At 41.0% G+C, this 18,655-nt stretch overlaps 1 protein-coding gene across 16 annotated transcripts in view; it reads right to left on the bottom strand.

Moving 5' to 3' along the window:
* SYNJ1 (synaptojanin 1) overlaps positions 1-18,655 on the bottom strand; it is a 90,949-nt gene that overhangs the window by 13,418 nt on the left and 58,876 nt on the right. For 9 of the 16 annotated variants that reach the window (XM_027534827.1, XM_027535858.1, XM_027536905.1 and 6 more), the window contains 13 exons: positions 17,443-17,635; positions 17,047-17,205; positions 15,746-15,902; positions 15,040-15,157; positions 14,725-14,940; positions 11,686-11,764; positions 9,409-9,571; positions 5,444-5,653; positions 4,152-4,295; positions 3,552-3,590; positions 1,672-1,719; positions 394-432; positions 191-261 (listed from right to left, as the gene is read on the bottom strand). In XM_027534827.1, the coding sequence (XP_027390628.1) occupies positions 191-261; positions 394-432; positions 1,672-1,719; positions 3,552-3,590; positions 4,152-4,295; positions 5,444-5,653; positions 9,409-9,571; positions 11,686-11,764; positions 14,725-14,940; positions 15,040-15,157; positions 15,746-15,902; positions 17,047-17,205; positions 17,443-17,635 (1,636 nt within the window). The remainder of the gene's footprint in view (positions 1-190; positions 262-393; positions 433-1,671; positions 1,720-3,551; positions 3,591-4,151; positions 4,296-5,443; positions 5,654-9,408; positions 9,572-11,685; positions 11,765-14,724; positions 14,941-15,039; positions 15,158-15,745; positions 15,903-17,046; positions 17,206-17,442; positions 17,636-18,655) is intronic. The other 7 variants (XM_027536120.1, XM_027536999.1, XM_027537080.1 and 4 more) reach the window with 4 other exon arrangements.

Raw genomic sequence — 18,655 nt, 5'->3', positions numbered from 1 at the left:
CACACACACACACACACACACATACACACGAAGGTACCTTGAAGAGCATCAAGTCTAATTCCCCCAATTTAGAATTGAGGAAATTGGAGTCTTAATGGGCCCGTGATTTCTTCAGGGTAACACATTTGATTAGTAGCAAGTTGGGACCCAGGACCTAGACCTCCTGGCTCGCAAGCGAGGCGCTGCCTACCGGTCTGGCTGCACTGTGTCCAGCAAGTCCCGGGCCTGGCAGTCCGGCTTGAGGTGGAAGCTGGCTGCGTCCTGGAACAAAGACATCACACCATGTAGCTCAGGTCTTTGTTTTTAAAGAAAGAAACAAGAAACATGCACTTATACCACACTGTCTATTCATGGTCCAGCTTTAAGGTTAAGTAGCTGAATTCGAATGTTTACCTAGATTATCTCTCCGGGTCGTTCCTGGGCTTTTGGGTGCTTTGAAGCAGGAAGGAAAAAAAAATTATCTATAAGTAAATAAGCCATATTATATAATATTAGCTAGCTGTTCTGTTTCATTACCAGCAGAAATGGGGGCACGAGGTGGAAAAAGAAAAACAAAACAAACTATTCTGCTTTAGAAATGCTGGAGGGTATTATCAGCCCTTTAGAAAATACCTCCAAAAGAGAAAAATTTAGACTATTGAGAGTAACATTTATGGGACAAGTTGGCAGTTGGTCTGCTACCTCATTTGGAAGGTAACTTTCCCAACAGAGCTCTTTCCTATGAACCCTGAAAACACATGGTCAGTTTGGGGGAACAGTCACAAGACGTGGCCCCACTACTTCCCAGAGCTTGGTGGGCTCACGGCTCCAGGACCAACAGACCCGCACTTTCCGAGTCACACAAGACACCAAACAGCACTGTTCAGGGCTTCATGCTGTGGACGTCAGTACGGACAGGGGCTCTTACGAGACCTTTCGGATTTCTACAGAAAGACCCTATCATTAAGGTAGAAGGCGGGCACTACTTATTACAATATCTGCCTTATGCAAGACAGTGTTAAAATACTGCTCAAACTCATTCGAAACGTAGGAGAAGACTGAAATGCAATAAACTACTTTTGGGGCCAAAAGGAGTAGGAGACCCTATTAAGGTCAGCATCTCAGATTTCTTCTTTTTGAAAGGAAATTCATGTGTAATTGTTATATGAAACCCATCAGACTTTTAATAACTGTAATCTTAATGAATGGCTTCCAGTTTTAATAGCCTTTTAAGCAAATTTACTCAGCATATTTATGTTATCTGAAGTTGATTAAAAAATACTATATCCTTGGACTGAATTAACAAGGTTTAATTATTAATTTTTAAAACTTCAGAGTTAGTACAGTACATTTCTAAACATTTGACTTATTCTGAAAAAATTTTTGAAGGCATTCCTCTTAAAATAATACTGCACATTAATTTCACATCTTAAGTGTATATGAAATATATATATACAGAACAGCTCAAAACAACATTAAGAATTGCAGAGAAAGTAAATGGACAACCACCAGAAACTACACAACACAGAATGAAAAGAGAAAAAATATGAAGTTACAAGATATACAGAAGGAGGGGGAGGGGGAGTTTACAGTTGGACCAAGAAAAGATTTGGTATGTCTTTAAACACTGGAGGGGCTGACATTTAGGAATAAAACGAGAGATCCATTTCTAGGATGCAAACGTCTTGTTACCTTCCATCTCTCGCCTAGCTACCCCCGGACTGGGAGGGGCTCCAACACCTTTTTAGAGAGAGAACAGAAGCTGTGTATTGTTCAGGGTCCATAGAACAGAGGGAAAGGCAGGCACACAAAACAGTTTCTGAGTTAAATGTCCTTTTGCAAAAAAAGTTCTTTCACTGCTTCAAATTTCTTCAAAGATATCTGTATAAACCAAAGTGCCTCTAGATGCCTGGCCCAAACCTGATCCTTGCCCTTTCTTCAGTTAGAATTGAAAGGAGAAAATAGTTTTCTTTTTATATCTGACATCATGGGAGGATTCCCTGGAGGAAGAAATGGCAACCCCCTCCAGCATTCTTGCCTGGAGAATCCCATGGACAGAGGAGACTGGTGGGCTACGGACCATGGGGTTCCAAAGAGTCGGGATACAACTGAGTGACTTAACACTTTCACTTCTTCACTAGCGGTAGGGAATTTGAAAATAATGAAAGTCTTTGCTTTTTAATCATCTCATTTTTTATATTCAGAATTAAACCACTAATAAAAGCTCCAATATTTGCCAGTCATAAAGGAAAAAAAAGTCTGGAAGTTCCAATTTCATTTTAAATCTCTATGAGTCCTGTGTTAGTCCCTTAGAAGGTAATTTTCAATGCATTATTAAAAAAAAAAAAAAGAACTCTAAAAGTACTATAATTACTTTCAGATTATTGCCTTCAAGCAGTTACTGGTTTATAGGGTTAAAAAATATGCTGCTAAGACTGCCTACAAAAGAATTACGAAGAGAAGCAATTTTTAAAAAACATCAGACTAAGTAAGTCACTGAGTAGCTAATATGTATAGCTTTTCACAAATTTCTTTAAATTTTTCTACAGATTGGTTTCCTAATTAAAGGGGAAGGTAAATAAAATCTTCCATGAAGCTATAAATCAAAGCACAAGTCTGAAATGGGAAAAAAATCAATGTCGTCTTTAAGTTAGTGGAAAAGTTATCCTCCAGTAGTATCTTACAGAAGCTTGGTGCTGAAAGAACTTTGCTACCCTAATTACCCAAAGTCGTTCAAGTCTGCACACGGTGCAGCCACTCTGTGACAGCGTGAGTCGGCTGGCGACGTGCTCAGGCAGCTGGAGCAGGGAGAGACCAGCTGCCTGTGCACGTGAGCCCTAAGGACACTAGAACTGGGTGAGGAACAGCTCTTCTGTGGGACTGAGACATTCTGCCTCAGCCTTTCTTGAGAACTAGATTAAATAAACTTGTCAAATGTACGCCTCTAGTTGAGCTTTGTAAGAGTCTTCATGTAAAACAAGTAAACTACAAAAAGTGACCCATGTGTTAAGAAAAATTTCTTTATCGAAATATATAACAGAGACTTGTTCTTCTATTTTAAAAATAAGGCATGAATGTTATGACAAATTATGATAAAGCCATGCAAAATGAAAGCTATATTTCAGATAATTATGATAACTTTAAACTGCATTCCTAGGACATTTTGCTAATTCACAGGCTACTGGCAAGACGTACTAGAGTTCTAATATAATCCAATATAATCAAATCCTTGGGAAACCACCTATTTTCATTGTGTTTGACTCATTTAATCTTTATAACCGAATTGACTATATTTATTAATAAAAAGTATATCAGGCCTTAAGTAATTCAACTCTGTTTATCAGGGAAATGGAAGGTCTTCTTAATTCTAATAATATTCACTAATAAAATCAAGCTCTAATCTTTTACCAGAAATATAATGAAAGTTTGGAGTTATTTTTAAGTTGGCATATAAATGTCATTCATTTTGGCTTGCATCAAAGCAACCTAAAATGTCACTAAGTTACAGAGCTCAAACTCCAAAAAAATTAATGAACCAAGATCCATATATTATAACAAATATAAATGGTTACCTCCAAACTCTTTTCTAGCAGGTGCAGGACTCCTAGCCCCTTATAGTTCATAAGGGAATATGCAGCAGAAAGGAAATGACATTAAATAAAGAATTGAAATGTCAAAGATTTACTATAGTTTCCAAGATGTCAAATATCATGTAGAGACTACATATTCATATCTTGGTGCTATAAAAAAGTTATTATGTAACGCAAATACCTCTAGCAGAAACAAGACTATACTTATTTTAAAAGAACATTTAAACAAATATATAAAACTGTAAACAGAAAGATGTATGTTCTTCAGTTCTAATCATGCATTAAAAATTTTCATTTTTAGATAATCATGCATTTTACAGAAATCAGTACAACCACATCAAATTAGCAAAAACAAAGCAAATGTTTCCTGCACGCTTGTAAGAGGCCAGCTCTGAAAACATGTTATAGGAATCTAGCTGTTCTGTCACGCCTATGCCGTTTGTTAGAGAAAAGCTAACTAAGGAAGTAGCACCAGTGACAGAAAACTGATAAAATCTAAAAGCGAGTGTTTCAAAAACATGCAAAACATTTTTCAGCAGAGTGGTGAAATCCAGCAGAGATGGAAATACAAGGATTTGTCACCTGAAGGCGGAGGTGGTCGTTGTGGAGGAGCTGGACGTGCAGGAGGAGCAACCGGGCGGGGAGGGGGAGGCCGCTTGGGTTCCAGGGTCTGGGAAGAATCTTTCTGCTGCAGCTGTGTTGCCGGCAGAGTGTCAACAGGAGAACCTACCAGAAAAAAGTACCTTAGGTAAGAGGATCAGGTTCCAAGGGACGAGCACACAGGTACTTTCTATAGGCGTATGATAAATTATTTAGCAAAATAATTTGTACTACAGAGGAATGACATACATTTTTAGTATCAGTAACACAAGCAGCTGTGCTATTACCTTACCCTTTGGTACTACGGGAGCAATCAGGTTACTCTCTGGACTTCTTACCCAGGCCCCGGGTACTGAAAGGGGATTTACTGAGCGGCCCTAACAAGATGGCATGAAGTACTGTGTGACTTAGGTCATTTGCAATTCAATCTGCTGGCCAGGAGAGAGAAGAAAAAGCAAAGAGAGCCTCTTCTCTTTATGCCTTGACTTATCCTGAATTTACTGAAGGAAGCCCATCCTCTGAGGGCTTCCCTCGTGGCTCAGTGCTAAAGAATCTGCCTGCCAATGCAGGAGATGCAAGTTTGATCCCTGAATCGGGAAGATCTCCTGGAGAAGGAAATGGCAACCCACTCCCATATTCTTGCCTGGGAAATCCAATGGACAGAGGAGCCTGGCAGGCTATAATCCATGGGGTCGCAAAAGAGTCAGATACAACTCAGTGACTATTTAAAGACGGTCCTCTAAGAGTAGCATGGGGGAGCTTGAGAAATTGCTGAAATAAAAGGTATTTTTCAAGGGTACTGGTTAGTGTGGAACAGTGACTGAACTGTGTGATGTAACAACTTCCAGAGAAAAACCTGACTTTGGAGGAGTCATGACTATCAAGTTGAATTCAAAATACTTGTTTTGTCTCTTTCTGCTTCCTATTATAATGCAGGTAATGTACAGATAGTTAAGCCCAAAGAGTTACGGGTTCTGACCATAATGCTTAAAAATCGTCAGTGATAAGCCATGGACAAACCTGCCACATGGAAAAAGGATGAAGTAAAGTTCTCATCTAGTGATAGCAACGACCCTCCTCTTCACTTAGGGTGGAACCATCTACAAAGTTTCCTCTTTTGTACGCACAGAAAACATGCTACACTTTAGCCTATGGATGTGAAAGTTAAGCAAAAATAGTTCTCCAAAGGACATCTGAAGGCATCGGAGGTTTAACCATCTAAATCAAACATACCAGCCCGGGAAGTCATACAGAACTTGAAATAAAACACATACTTTGTGAAGCAGGGGGCCCGGGCGTTCTGGACGGAGCTCGACTTGGTCTCACTGGGAGGGAAGGCACAGGCCCCTCCGATATGGTAGGTGACTGGCAGGGACTGGTCCGGGGTGAAGAACCGGGGGACGTGCCAAGGCCAGAACTGGAAGACGGCTGGAGATGCTGAGGAAGGATCTCCTCTACCTCAGCACTATAGTCATCCACATCACCTGAGAAAACGCAAGGTCGGCCACATTACCAGATGTTAACTTTCTCAGAGATTGCTGCCCCCCAAGTCCAGGCTTAAGGGGTTAAATATATAAAATGAACACCTTAACATGATGATACTGCAAACATGTATAAGTTAAGCATGTGGGCATGTATAAAGAGTTTATATGTATACAAGTAGAATTAGTGCAAATGCTCTCGTACCATAGAAAAAGTAATTAAAAATAGTCCCCTGGGCTTCCCGGGTGGTCCAGTGGTGAAGAATCTGTCTGCCAATGCAGATGGACATGGGTTCAATCCCTGGTCTGGGAAGATCCCACATGCCACAAATACTGAAGCCTGTGCACCACAGAGAGAGTAGCCCCTGCTCACCACAGCTAGAGAAAGCCTGTCTGCAGCAACCAAGACCCAGCACAGCCCACAGCCATTAATTAATTAAATTACTTAAAAAAAGACAGTCACAGGGGATATAGTAATATGTATGGCTGATTAATGCCGATATTGGCAGAAACCAGCACAATACTATCAAGCAATTATCTTTCAATTAAAAATAAACACGTTTAATAATAATAATTAAAAAAAAAAAAAGTCTCTTGTCTCAGAGCAACAGGAGGCCCAGTGGCGGCTAACATCTGGGGCTGGGCTGACTCCACAGCTGTCAATGCGCCCTGAGCAGCGCTCTCAGTGCTGGCTGAGTCGGATGCTCACTGCCCTCCCTCCAAACCTGCCTGCTAGGTCTATGGACCTGCCCCTCATGGCACACACAGTCACACACCCTTCCCCCTGGAAGTCTCCTCACTACTTGGTGCCCTGGGCGCCCCTACCTGACACGTAATCCTCTGTGCTTTAATTAAACAGGCAGGAGTTGGTTCTCCCCGAGGTCTCCTCACCTCCGTTTTCCACAGGGTTGGGAAGTGGCGTCAGGGAGCCCCATGCCACCTGATTCCAATTCCAAAACTTTAATCTTCCAACCCTGAACAAAAAGGCCTCTTTATTTCTGGAAGCTGTGCCTTCCAGAATTTATGTAACGCCCTCAACCCACGTTTGCCGCCATAATCTCCCACCTTCACCTTTTTGGTCACTTGAACCCATTCATCGAGGACCAAGGAGAGAGCAAGACAGTAAGCTGGGCCCCGCCATCTTTCTGGGTGACACTGAAGCCACTGTGGATAACACACCAACAACCTGACACTTTTCCCTGCTGATGCGCTCCTCTACTCCACACTCATGCCCCTTGGAACCGCAGTGCCTCTGAAACAATAAACTCAAACACTTCCCTCTGACCGCCTTCCAGGCTCAGTCTTGCCCTTGGCTACTCTTTCCCCTCTTCTGACTTCACCAGGACCCAAGCCTTCGATCCCTCTTCTTTGGGCCCCTACTGGATTTTGCACCTGTCCCTGCAGCTGTCTTCACATCCTCTGGCTCCTTGCCGCAGCTGGTCCCCTCCTGCACTATTCTTCCGTTGCCCCTGCGTCAATTCTGCAGTCTAATGTCTCCATAACCGCAGACGGGCGGCTGGGTGCTGCAGACAGATAACCGTGTGGTCTTAAAGACTGCACGTGTTAACTTGTGGTTTCAGCCTCATCTGGGCTCCCATGGCCTCCTGGCCAACCCACAGTTTCCTGGCTGGCTCCCCATCTGACTGCTTCTCAGGAGCTTTGTCTTGAACCTTCTCAACCTTCCTGAAACCGTGTGCTGCCCGCCTCCTTAAACTTCGCAGAGAAAAGGAAGTTCTAAGGTGGGAACCCCTTTCTTCAACAATCTGCCCCCCAGCTGTAGCCTAACCATATCTATGGGTGGAAAGGGTGGGGTTCTGCCCAGTGCAGGTTGCCCTGCCCCTCCCCAGCAGCATCAGCCCTTTCCATCAGGATTAAGCTCCTCAAGTGTCTCCACTTCAAAACAACACTTCAGGGAGCAACTGCCTTCATCTCTCTTTCTCCCGTCTCAGGCACACTTCTGTCGAGAGTTGTCTACAGACACTTTCTGCACTTCCTCGTCTTCCATCCACACCCCGATTTACCACCATCTGGCTTCTTCACTCCACTGAAATCACTCTCCTGAATGTCACCAACAGCTTCCTCCCCTGGTTCCAAGCCCAAAGGGCAAGCTGTGGCGCTCACTTCTTCTCGCCCTGCGACAGAGGACGCTATAGATCATTTTTCCTTATCATCTTTTCTTCACTTGGTCTTTAAGCACTATATTCTCCTGGCTCTCTGACATTTCTAGTCGTTTCTTCTGCTTTTCCTTTTATGGGCGGCCTTCTTCTGCCTGTCCTTCAAAGTCTGCGTTTCAGTTCCATCCCAGGAAGTCCTCTCCCATCTCTATCAGGTTTCTGGCCAAGCAAATCCAAATGCAGGGCCTTACCTATCATCAAAGCTCCGGGCTCTCTGCTGAGTGCCAGGCCCACATGCCCACAGCTTACTTCTGGACCCAATGCACCCCACAGATGCCACAACTTCAACACATTCAAAACCAAACTCAGGATTCCCTGCTGGTCCAGTGGCTAAGACTCCGTGCTCCCAATGCAGCGGGCCCAGGTTCGATTCCTGGTCAGGGAACCAGATCCCACATGTCACAACTAAGGGTCTGCATGCTAAAGATCCTGCATGCTGCAACTAAGACCCAGTGCAGCCAAATAAACAAACACTTCAAACAAAACAGAAAAGAAATTCACCTTCCATCCACACCCACTCCTCTTCTTGTTCTTTCTTCCCTTCCTCTTGCACAAGCACATCTGCATCATCTACTTAGATCCTTTTGTCCCCTTAGGTCTCTGCACATTCCTTCTTCCTGGTGATGTCTCTCTATCCTCTTTAATCTGATTCTCACTCAGTCTTCAGATTTTCAGTTTCAATTTCTCTGGGTACATTCTCCTAACTGTCCAACTCTAAGTTAGGCCCAAGAACTACAGCAGCACCGTTCACGAGTGTGTTGATGTCACCGTCTGCCTACTTGTAGGTAACACCCACTGAGCTGTGACTTCAGGGACGGCAAGGATGCCATCTGTTGAATTTCCAGCACTTAGCATGTAACTGGCACATAAAAGGTAAGTGCATAAACGTGTGGACCAAGCAAACAAATTAACAGAGAAATATGAAAACAAGCTGATCTTCTAAGGTGTTCAACTCTTAAATGTGTTACCTAGAGGTACAGGATATCACAATATGATATATTGCCCTTTTATAAACTAAGGTATGCATTTTAGTGGAAAATATGTTAAAATAATATAGCAGATACAGCATTAAAAAGCAAATACATTTCTTAATCACATTTAAGGAAATTATTATATTAAGATAACCTGGCCCACTCTTAAACTTGAGATGATTACATCTACATGAGTGGGTTCAGTTTCAAATGTGTTCCCAGCCACTTTAAGAATTTTTAAAATGACTTTGAAATATATCCTCTTTGGTTGTAAATATTTTGAACTCATTTCTGCACAGAACTCCTACTCTTCTACTTTAACTACAATCAGTGGAACCAAACCACACACCAAAAATACCACTTCCTGCTTTTATCACACAAGGACATAAACTAACTATTGTAAAGGTCTTGACCTTTGTATGGCAGAAGGGCACACACATCTGAAGTCTGTGTAACAAGCAAAAAACACACAATACAATGTAAACCAAATCTGATTAATACTTCTCTGAGTGTTACAAGAAGAAACAGAAGGACAGATTTGGAGACTGAGACTTTGCTGATGGGAAGGAAACCTGTCTAGAAGGATAGAAGTCAATGTGCTCCATGAGCAGACCTTCCATATCGAAGTCGGCCGTGACCTCCGCGTCTTCACCTAGGAGGGTGGAGCTGGTTGATGATGGCAAGGGGACGTTGATTTTCTCTAAGCTCATTTCTTCTTCCAAAGTTTTGATCCAGTCTGGACTTTTTAAAGTAATTGTTATTGTCCTACCCAGTAACTGGTTGAGTAAAAGAGATACAAAATTAAAAATTCATTGGCATGAAAATTAAGTATCTTGGAATAAAGTGTCTGTTTAAGTTATAACAATAGTATAGGCTTAACTCAGATTCATTCAACACAATCATTTCACATATATTGTATTGTCACCTAGTTTCAAATGTCCCCAATCCTCCCTTTAAAAACCTGTTAGGGAGCTTCCTGGTGGCCTAGTGGTTAGGACTCCAGGCTTTCACTGTCATTGCTGTTGTTCAGTTGCTAAGTCATATGCATCTCTTTGCGACCCTATAGACTGCAGCATGCCAGGCTCTTCTGTCCTTCACTGTCTCTCGGAGTTTGCTCAAACTCATGACCCTTGAGCTGGTGATGCCATCACTGCCATGGTCCAGGTTTAATCCTCGACCTCAGAACTGAGATTTGGCCACACAGTGTGGCCAAAACAAAACAGCCTACTGCTGCTAATCTCAGGTCTTCTTTTCTAGGATGCACACAAATTTAAGTTTTCTTTGCTGCAGTAAATATCTTTCCCGGGCCAGATCTAAATTCACTGAAAACTCTGCTACATAAATTTATACTTCCTTTAATTTTGATCCACAGATTAATTAATTAAATTAATTAATTAATCCACATGAGACAATCAAAGAAAGGACAGTATAAAATTCTTAAAATACTTTCCTGTTCATTTAGACTTTTCAGCATTTCAAATGTCACAAGCATACTTAAGAGAATCTAAGATCATTTTAAATCAACAAAAATTAACCATTCTGAAAACACAAGGACTGGTATCTGTGAAACTGGCACACTGCTGTTCCTAAAAAGTTGAGGAGCTTTTAGACAAAAGTATAGTCTAAAATAATCAATGTATTATAATCAAGTTACATTGTCCTGTCATATTAAAAATACTTTCCTTAAATGCTACTGACATCAGAATTCTTTCATGGCACAGTCTGAAAGGCTGACAGCTGCCGGCCTGAACAGTACAGTCGTGTTTAATAGGAATTTAGCGTCCATGCTGAGGTTTGAAGTCAGAACTAGGATTCTGGACCATTTATTTTTTTAAGTCAATAGGCTTCATGGACCATTTATTTTTTTAAGTCAACAACCTTTGTTATGCATTCACCAAAGAATACTAACAAGTCTTCTTAAGCCTCAATCACTACAATGGCCACTTAAGATGTACTTCATCAAGAATATTCACTTGGCAGAGATCAGAACTGAATGAAAAGGAAGAAATTTAGATGCTGGAAAAAAAAATGCTCAAGCAGGTTATCCTTTAAGTTTGCTCTGCTTACACTGTACTTTTTCCAGATTCTCCCCTGAAATGGAAGAGTTCCTATCGATCTACTTGTATCTAGAAGATCTGGGCTGAAACAACTGTAATAACAAAGACAGAGGAGAGGTTTGGACACGTCTGACTTTCAAAATGTTCTCCAGAAACATTATTTTTTCAGAATTTTGAAAATCTTTTAAGGGAGCTAAGGGTGGGCACTTTCTAAAAGTGTAACACAGACTTGAGGGTGAGGGACAGAGCTGAAAAAGAAGGGAGGAAAAAAACTAAACAAGGAAAATGACCAGGGGAAAGACAAAAGAAATATTCAAAAAAGGAGTAAGAGCTGACAAGGGATGCCAAATTGAGAGCTGCTCTTAAATATTAATGACATCATGGGAGGAGGAAAAGCTTAAGATATTAAAGGCAGAATTAAATTTAAAAATCAGTAATTTCTATACGGTGAAAACAACAAAGTCACAAGACGAACTGGGAAGAACATGTACAGCACATTATGAAAAGGAATTAACATCAGGGAAGCTTCAAAAGATGAATACCCCGAGGGGAACACAGGCTGAGGTCATAAACAGCTTGCCAGAGAAGTATGAAACGACCAGTTAATTGAAAAACTCTCCATTGAAATCTTAACACAGACGTGACATACTACTTCTAGTTTTTCAGATTGTCAAAGTTAAAAAATAATTAGGATGTTGGATGTTAGGTAATCCGAGGCATCATGCAACTAGATATTCGAAACACGTTTAGATAATTTGCTGCATGTATCTTAAAAATACAGTCCTCAGACACTAAATCACTGAATGGTTTAGATTCAACAAATGCTACTTTACCTCTTTCCCATTCAGGTTCAGAACATTCAAGGCAGAGCTTCCCTCTAAAAACGTAACCCACATTTTATCTTCCACAAATCTTTAAGGAAGAGAAAAACAAACAATAAAAAAACGTAATGAATACCTCAGATATAACCAGCCCAAAGACTCGTCCAATGATTACTGATGAGCAAGGACTTACAGAGGCTAGGAAACAAAAATACAAGCCTGAGAGCGGCAGGGCCAGCGGTGACCAGGAGAGGGCTCTCTTTCCCTAAAAGCATTCAAATTCCTTTAGATACTGGGTTGGCCAAAAAGTTCAGGTTCCCCCCTTGGAAGGTATGGAGAAACCCAAACGATGTTTTTTGTCAACCCAATACAGTGTTACTAAAACTGTCTGTCAGAAGGAATGGGCCTGCGGAACTCCAAATGTGTGTTGTACTTTTTTCCTATTTTTACTCAATAGGATAGAAGCATTCTAGACTTACCCCCCAATTAATATAAGTAGCCTGCCCCATCTACATTTCCAGGAAATCTCTTATTTACATATAATTTACATATGATGACTTCAGTCATTCCCTAACAGTTGGCTTATTCTAGAGCTGAAGGTGATGATCAGTTTAGCCTACAGGTGACAGGGGACAGTATTCCTGTCCTTCTTTACTTTCAGTGTCTCCCCTGTCTGTTCTACCTTGGTGGTCTTAAGGTGGAACAATCAGAATATTCTAGGTTAGGAGGTACCACATGGTTTTATAACGTCAGCATAACATTACCCTTGTTTTGTTACCAGTACTTGTTCTGTTACCAATACTTTTTCCAATAATAACAAGCATTTTGGGGAAAGCTTTTGGTTGCAATTTAATACTGTCAGGGGAGTGGGTAATTTTCCTCGGTTCTGTCTCGACACAACAAAAATTTGAGGTGATGGACGTTAAAGCCCTTGGCACATCACAGATCTCAGACAGTGTTACAGCTCCCACAGTTTTATTTAGAAAATAAAGGAAGATACAACCTCGAGGCATGAGGGCATGCGACCCGACCCAAAAGACGGGATGAGAAAAGAGAGCGAGCAAGTGTGGGAGACAGAGAGAGACAATGAGCGTGCACGCGTGGGAGAGACCCCCAGCCCTTTGGCTCCTCTTTTTATATGTTTTTTTCTCCCTCTGGGCCTGCCCTACGTAAACGGGGCTAGCCAGGAGTGCTGTTTGTTCTACCTGAGGTCCTCACTCCGGTCCTCAGACCTTCTTCTGTCCTATTTTCAAGAGCTTTTCCCTTGTCTTTTAATCACCATCATTCTGGACTCCTTTTTCCTATTCTTAACTACCTAATAACACCAAGCTCTTTAGAGACTAGAAAAAAGGCAGGAAGGTCCTATCCCTGCGTCAGTCGTTCCTTCCTTATGTACACTATGGGTTCTCTCTCACCCAGAGAGAGTGCTCGCTTTCTCTTTTCTCGTCCTGTCTTTTGCGTTGGCATGCCCTCATGCCTCAAGGATGTATCTTCCTTTATTTTCTAAATAAAACCAAGGGAGCTGTAATACTATCCGAGAGCTGTGATGCGCCAAGGGCTTTAATATCCGTCGCCTCAAATTTTTGTTGTGTCGAAATAGAACCAAGGAAAATTACCCACTCCCCTGACAGTGTTAAATTGCAACCAAAAGCTTTCCCCAAAATGCTTGTTATCATTGGAAAAAGTATTGTAAACTCTGAGCAAGAGTTCACACTTGCTCGCAAGAACACTTAACTGCTCTGTGCTGCCCACTCACACAGTCCACATGATGCTCCCAGTGGTTCGGTGTTTCTGTACTTGGCAACGCTTACTGTCATTGGGAAATTTCACCATGTACTTGCTGGAGTCTTAAATCTCTAGAGGTTTTTTGTTTCATTTTAAACCTGTAGGGTAGATCTTTGTCAAACAATTTGAGGTAAGTCTAAATATAATTTCTTCTCTATTTGCCCATTTACTCTCAGAAAGGAGAGGAGGCTTCTCAGGCAAGCTTCTCACCCTGCAAGAAACCAAGCCATCTTCATTCTGTGGGCTGTTCGGTAAACACCTAAGGAAGCCATTACACACACGCTTATCTTTCTTAGATTCCGAATAGGAACTGAATCTTCGATTCCTCCCCTGTCTGCCAGAGCACCCAGTATAGAGACTTGCCCACTAAACAGCTATGAAACATCCCTCAATAAACACATGAAACAGCACAGAAAGGAATTTAATAGTACCTCTTCCCTATGAAATTCAAACACATGTTATTCAGTTTGTCAAAACTGCTGTACACTGGGAAGAGAACATTTATTTCAACAACGCAAGAGGCATCTGGTTCTGCAAAAGGCAGATGGTTAAGTCAGTGCCGGAAACCAAGGCAGGGAAGGATGACTCCTAACTGTGTGCCGGGCAGCGCCGCTCCTCCATCAGACGGAAATCAAATCACTTAAAATTACTGAGAACATCTAATGTCTTAAATGGAGGGCAGAAAAGTCATTCTGCTTTACTTCTATCACTCCTCAAAAAACTAAAATACTAATATCACATGTTCACTTTTCCACAGGGCTTCCATGTTATAGTGTACAGAAATCTGGAGAGAACATATCTAAATGTGCACGTATTTTTGTCATCAGATGTTCACGTGAAGTTTCACTACTCAACTTTAAATTTTCTAAGCAGAGAGTCCAGTTTCAAAACCCATGGGTTTTTTGAATAATATTTCTATAGCATGATTTTCTTTTAGTTTGAAGATACAAATATTCACGGTGGTTTACTTGCTAAATCATGTCTGACTATTGCAATCCCATGGACTTAGCCCGCCAGGTTCCTCTGTCCATGGGATTTTCCAGGCAAGAATACTGGAGAGGGTTGCCATTTCCTTGTCCAGGGGATCTTCCCAACCCAGGGACTGAAGCCAGGTCTCTGGCGCTGCAAGCAGATTCTTTACTGACTGAGCTACCAGGGAATTTCCACAAATACTCACATACTAGTCAAATACTAAGAAAGGTAACTTTTAATACAGAAGATATTATTTGTGAATCATGAGTTGCTTTTTTTTTTTACGTTACTCACCTTATGAGTATAACTTCACCGAAATTTGTAAACTGCTGTAAAAGCTCATCAATCAAAGCATCGTTGAAAAAATTATTTTCTGGTAAAGAGCTTTTGATTGAGACCAACACCGTACCATCTGGTGGACCCTGAACTGCAATTACTTCTTTATAAATGTTTTGCCTCTCTTCAGCTTCAACTTCAAATATATCAATATCGATCAGGGCAACAACAGGCCTTCAGCATGAAGGAATGGAGACATGTTAGGAACATTACAGAAATGATGTATTTCAAATAAATTTCAAGCATGATTAGAAATACAGAGATTGCTTAAACCTATGGTCAGAAGTCTTCAGCTCAGCCCTTCCGTAGTGCAGCAAAGTGCCAGGAGTCCATGTGTAGAGGATTTTGCTTTCATCTTGAAAACTAGCATTTAGGAGATCTAAATCTTCAGCTGCAGTCAGAATAAAACAGAACACAGGCGAAGTCACCTGAGCATGACAGACCACAGGAGATCCTTCATTTCACTAGCTTCAGTTGCCTGAGGCTGGGACATCAGACACACTTGCTGATGGGCATGAAGTCTAGACTCTGTTAAGTCAGGGTTTTTTGGTGAGGTCATCATATTATGCTTTACTTAGTTAAAACTACAATGAGCCTTTACTTCTGAGACTTCATGACCAGAGTTTTACAAATAACTGAACAGACAAGTAGCAGTTCAAAATATTTGCAAAACCACTTGAGTTATTCCAGTTAGAAATCTTACTTAGTATTCAGTTGTTAATTGCATAAAAATGTTTTTCCTTGCTTTTCTTTATATGACACTATTTCACTGAAAGAAAACAGATTGAAAAATCAAAGTGTTTATTATAAGCAGGTCTGAGAATTTTTTTAAGTTTTATATTTGAATTATATTTATTTTATTCTAGATAACCTATGCTGAGAAAAAAAAAATGTAGTCCTCTTGGCCTTATTTGGCATTTATATCATTCCCCTCTTCCTTGTAAAATTTGCATTGACTTATTTAAATGACGATGTCCACCTGATCTATCAAAAGGCCACTTCCGTCTTCTCCAGAGGACACGGTCTGTCCATGCAGGGGTGCGGCACTTTTCACTAGTGTCGTAGTCATCAGAAAACAAGTCGTATTTATACGTTGGAGCAAAGGTCACTTTTCCTTCTAAAAATCCTCTAAAAATCTAAAATAAACATACATAAAGGAAGTTATTTCAAAAAGGCAAAAACATTCTGTTTTCATTCGGGCAGTCATGCACTAAATGTCTATTATGTGCTAGAGACTCGTGAAATCTATGTGCCTCTGAGGAACACTTCTAACTGAATGGAACAGAGCTTAAGGCAAAATGACCTAGGATGCGGGCTTTATCATCTCACTCACTTGATGTCTGAGTAAACAAAGTACAAAAACTGGAACGATGAACTTCCACCAGACTTTTGAGCAGTATCAAACGTTTAGAACTGTATGGGATTTTGGAAATCACATTGTGTGATGTCTTATTCTCAACAGGAACTGGGGCCTAAGAAGGTTACATGGTATCCATCAGAATTTAAGTCTGATGATCAGAAAGGTACTATATCAAGTGGCCTCAATCACCTCTTCCTAAAAATTTTTTTAAAATAAATTCTTCCAAGGACTTCTCTGGTAGTCCAGTGGTTAAGAGCCTGCGCTTCCAATGCAGGGCAAGGTGCAGGTTCGATCCCTGGTCAGGGAACTAAGATCCCACATATCACACAGCATGGCCATAAATAAGTAACAAAAAATGAAAGTAGATTACCATAGGATCTTATGAGCCAAACAGCAGTAGCCTTGATGAGTAAGATCTTAAATTTGCTACTGCTGAAAGAAAAAAAGAATCTTCTTCTACTTGAAGGTGAATTTTATAGAGACATGATATACTTTTCCTCCTGGAAATTATTATAAGTTTTCCTTTCCTTTTCCTTTTTTTAAAAAGAGAAGGCAAACTATAGATATATATACTTAGTAAAGGCTTCCTGAGTGGTGCTAGTGTGAAGAACCCATCAGCCAATGCAGGAAACATAACAGACCCAGGTTTGACCTCTGGGTCTGGAAAATCCCCAGGAGAAGGGCATGACAATCCACTCGAGCATTCTTGCCTGGAGAATCCCATGGACAGAGGAGCCTGGTGGGCTACAGTCCATAGCGTCACAACAAGAAGGACGTGACTGAAGTAACTTAGCACATACTTATTAAGTATAGACTCCAAGAGATTGTTAAAAAAAAAAAAAAAAAACTTTAGGGAAAGCATGTTTTCATAATCAGACATCCCCTTCTTCCCAATGCAAGTATCTTAGGTATGTCTATACCTGTCCAGCATTTTTCTGATTGATAAGCTGATCTCCTGCGATAAGAGAATCCCAGTTTTGCTGTCTGATAAGCTCTTTCACTTCCTCATTAGGGAGATCGATTCGGTAGTTGAAATCGCCACACCAAAACACATAGTCATGGGAGAAGAGCAGCCTTCCCTGGAAGAAGAGAGACAGAATTCCAAACAATCAATTCACAAAATGTTTTACAACTTTTTCTTTGCCTTACCCCTGCCAGGTTCGATTTATTTAACCCCACAGTAATAACACAAGGAGTTATCTATTTGCTGACATTTCTAGGAGTTATTCCAACTTTTCAAAAACTGATATAGAATATGGGGTGAACTGAAATATGTTCCAAAGCTTCCTTTTCGAAAACAAGTAGCAAGAGTTTACCATTGGAAAACTCAACTTCCGCGCTATTTCTACAAAATCATCATTTCGTTCTTTGACTTGGGATTGTCCCGCAGCGAAGTGGCTGCAGACAAAGCAGAGGCTTGTGGTGTGGAACAGCATTCGTATTGCAACTGCTCCCTTATTTCCAGTTGCGCCTCCCATTCCAGTTTTCACAGTATCAACTGCAACATCCCTTTAAAAGGAAGAATTTGAAATCCAAGATCAGAAATTTCAACAGTTCTGCGTGTGTAAGAAATGAAGAATGTCTATTACATAATTACAACACTATACATCATGGGCATTTTGTAGGGAAGCCTGTGAAATAGTGGAGAGAAACTACTAGCAATTCTTTAATCAAGAACATATTTAAACAAGAGTTACCACATGATACAGGGGTTCCACTCCTGGGGATATATCTGGAGAAAACTATAATTTGAAAAAACACATGCACCCCAATGTTCACTGCAGCACCATTCACAATATCAAGACATGGAAACAACTTAGATGTCTGCTGACAGATGAATGAATAAAGAAGATGTGGTACGTAAATACAATGGAATACTACTTAGCGATACAGACGAACTTATTTACAAGACAGAAACAGACCCACAGACACAGAAAACAAACTTACGGTTACCAAAGGGAAGGCGCGAGTGAGAGGGCATATAGAATGGATAACCAACAAAGACCTACTATATAGCACAGAGAACTATACTTATTTTTTTGCAATAACCTATAAGGGAAAATAATCTTAAAAAGATAGACACACACACACACAAGTGTATAACTGATCACTTTGTTGTATACTTGAAACTAACACTATTTAAATCAACTATCACCCATCATGCATGTTCATGCACAGTCATGTCCGACTCTTTGCGACCCCATGGACTGTAGCCCGCCAGGCTCCTCTGTCCATGGAATTTCCCAAGAAAGAATACTGGAGTGGGTTATCATTTCCTTCTCCAGAGGATCTTCCTGACCCAGGGACTGAACCCCTGTCTCCTGTGTCTCCTGCATTAGCAGGTGGATTCTTTACCACTGAGCCACCTGGGAAGTCCATATAAATCAACTACACTTCAATTAAAAAAAAAAAAAAAGAACACTCAGAAACAAGAACCATGCGTCAGTGTTTCTCTGAAGCCAAAAATACGCCAGGCCTTTTGGTTATCTGGTGTTAGGAGGCAGCCTTCGGAGCGCCATCTGTCTACTC

Source organism: Bos indicus x Bos taurus, chromosome 1 (genome assembly GCF_003369695.1).
Source record: "Bos indicus x Bos taurus breed Angus x Brahman F1 hybrid chromosome 1, Bos_hybrid_MaternalHap_v2.0, whole genome shotgun sequence".
NCBI lineage: Eukaryota > Metazoa > Chordata > Mammalia > Artiodactyla > Bovidae > Bos > Bos indicus x Bos taurus.
The sequence above is the reverse complement of the archived record's forward strand: the minus strand, read 5'-3'. Positions and strand labels throughout refer to the sequence as shown.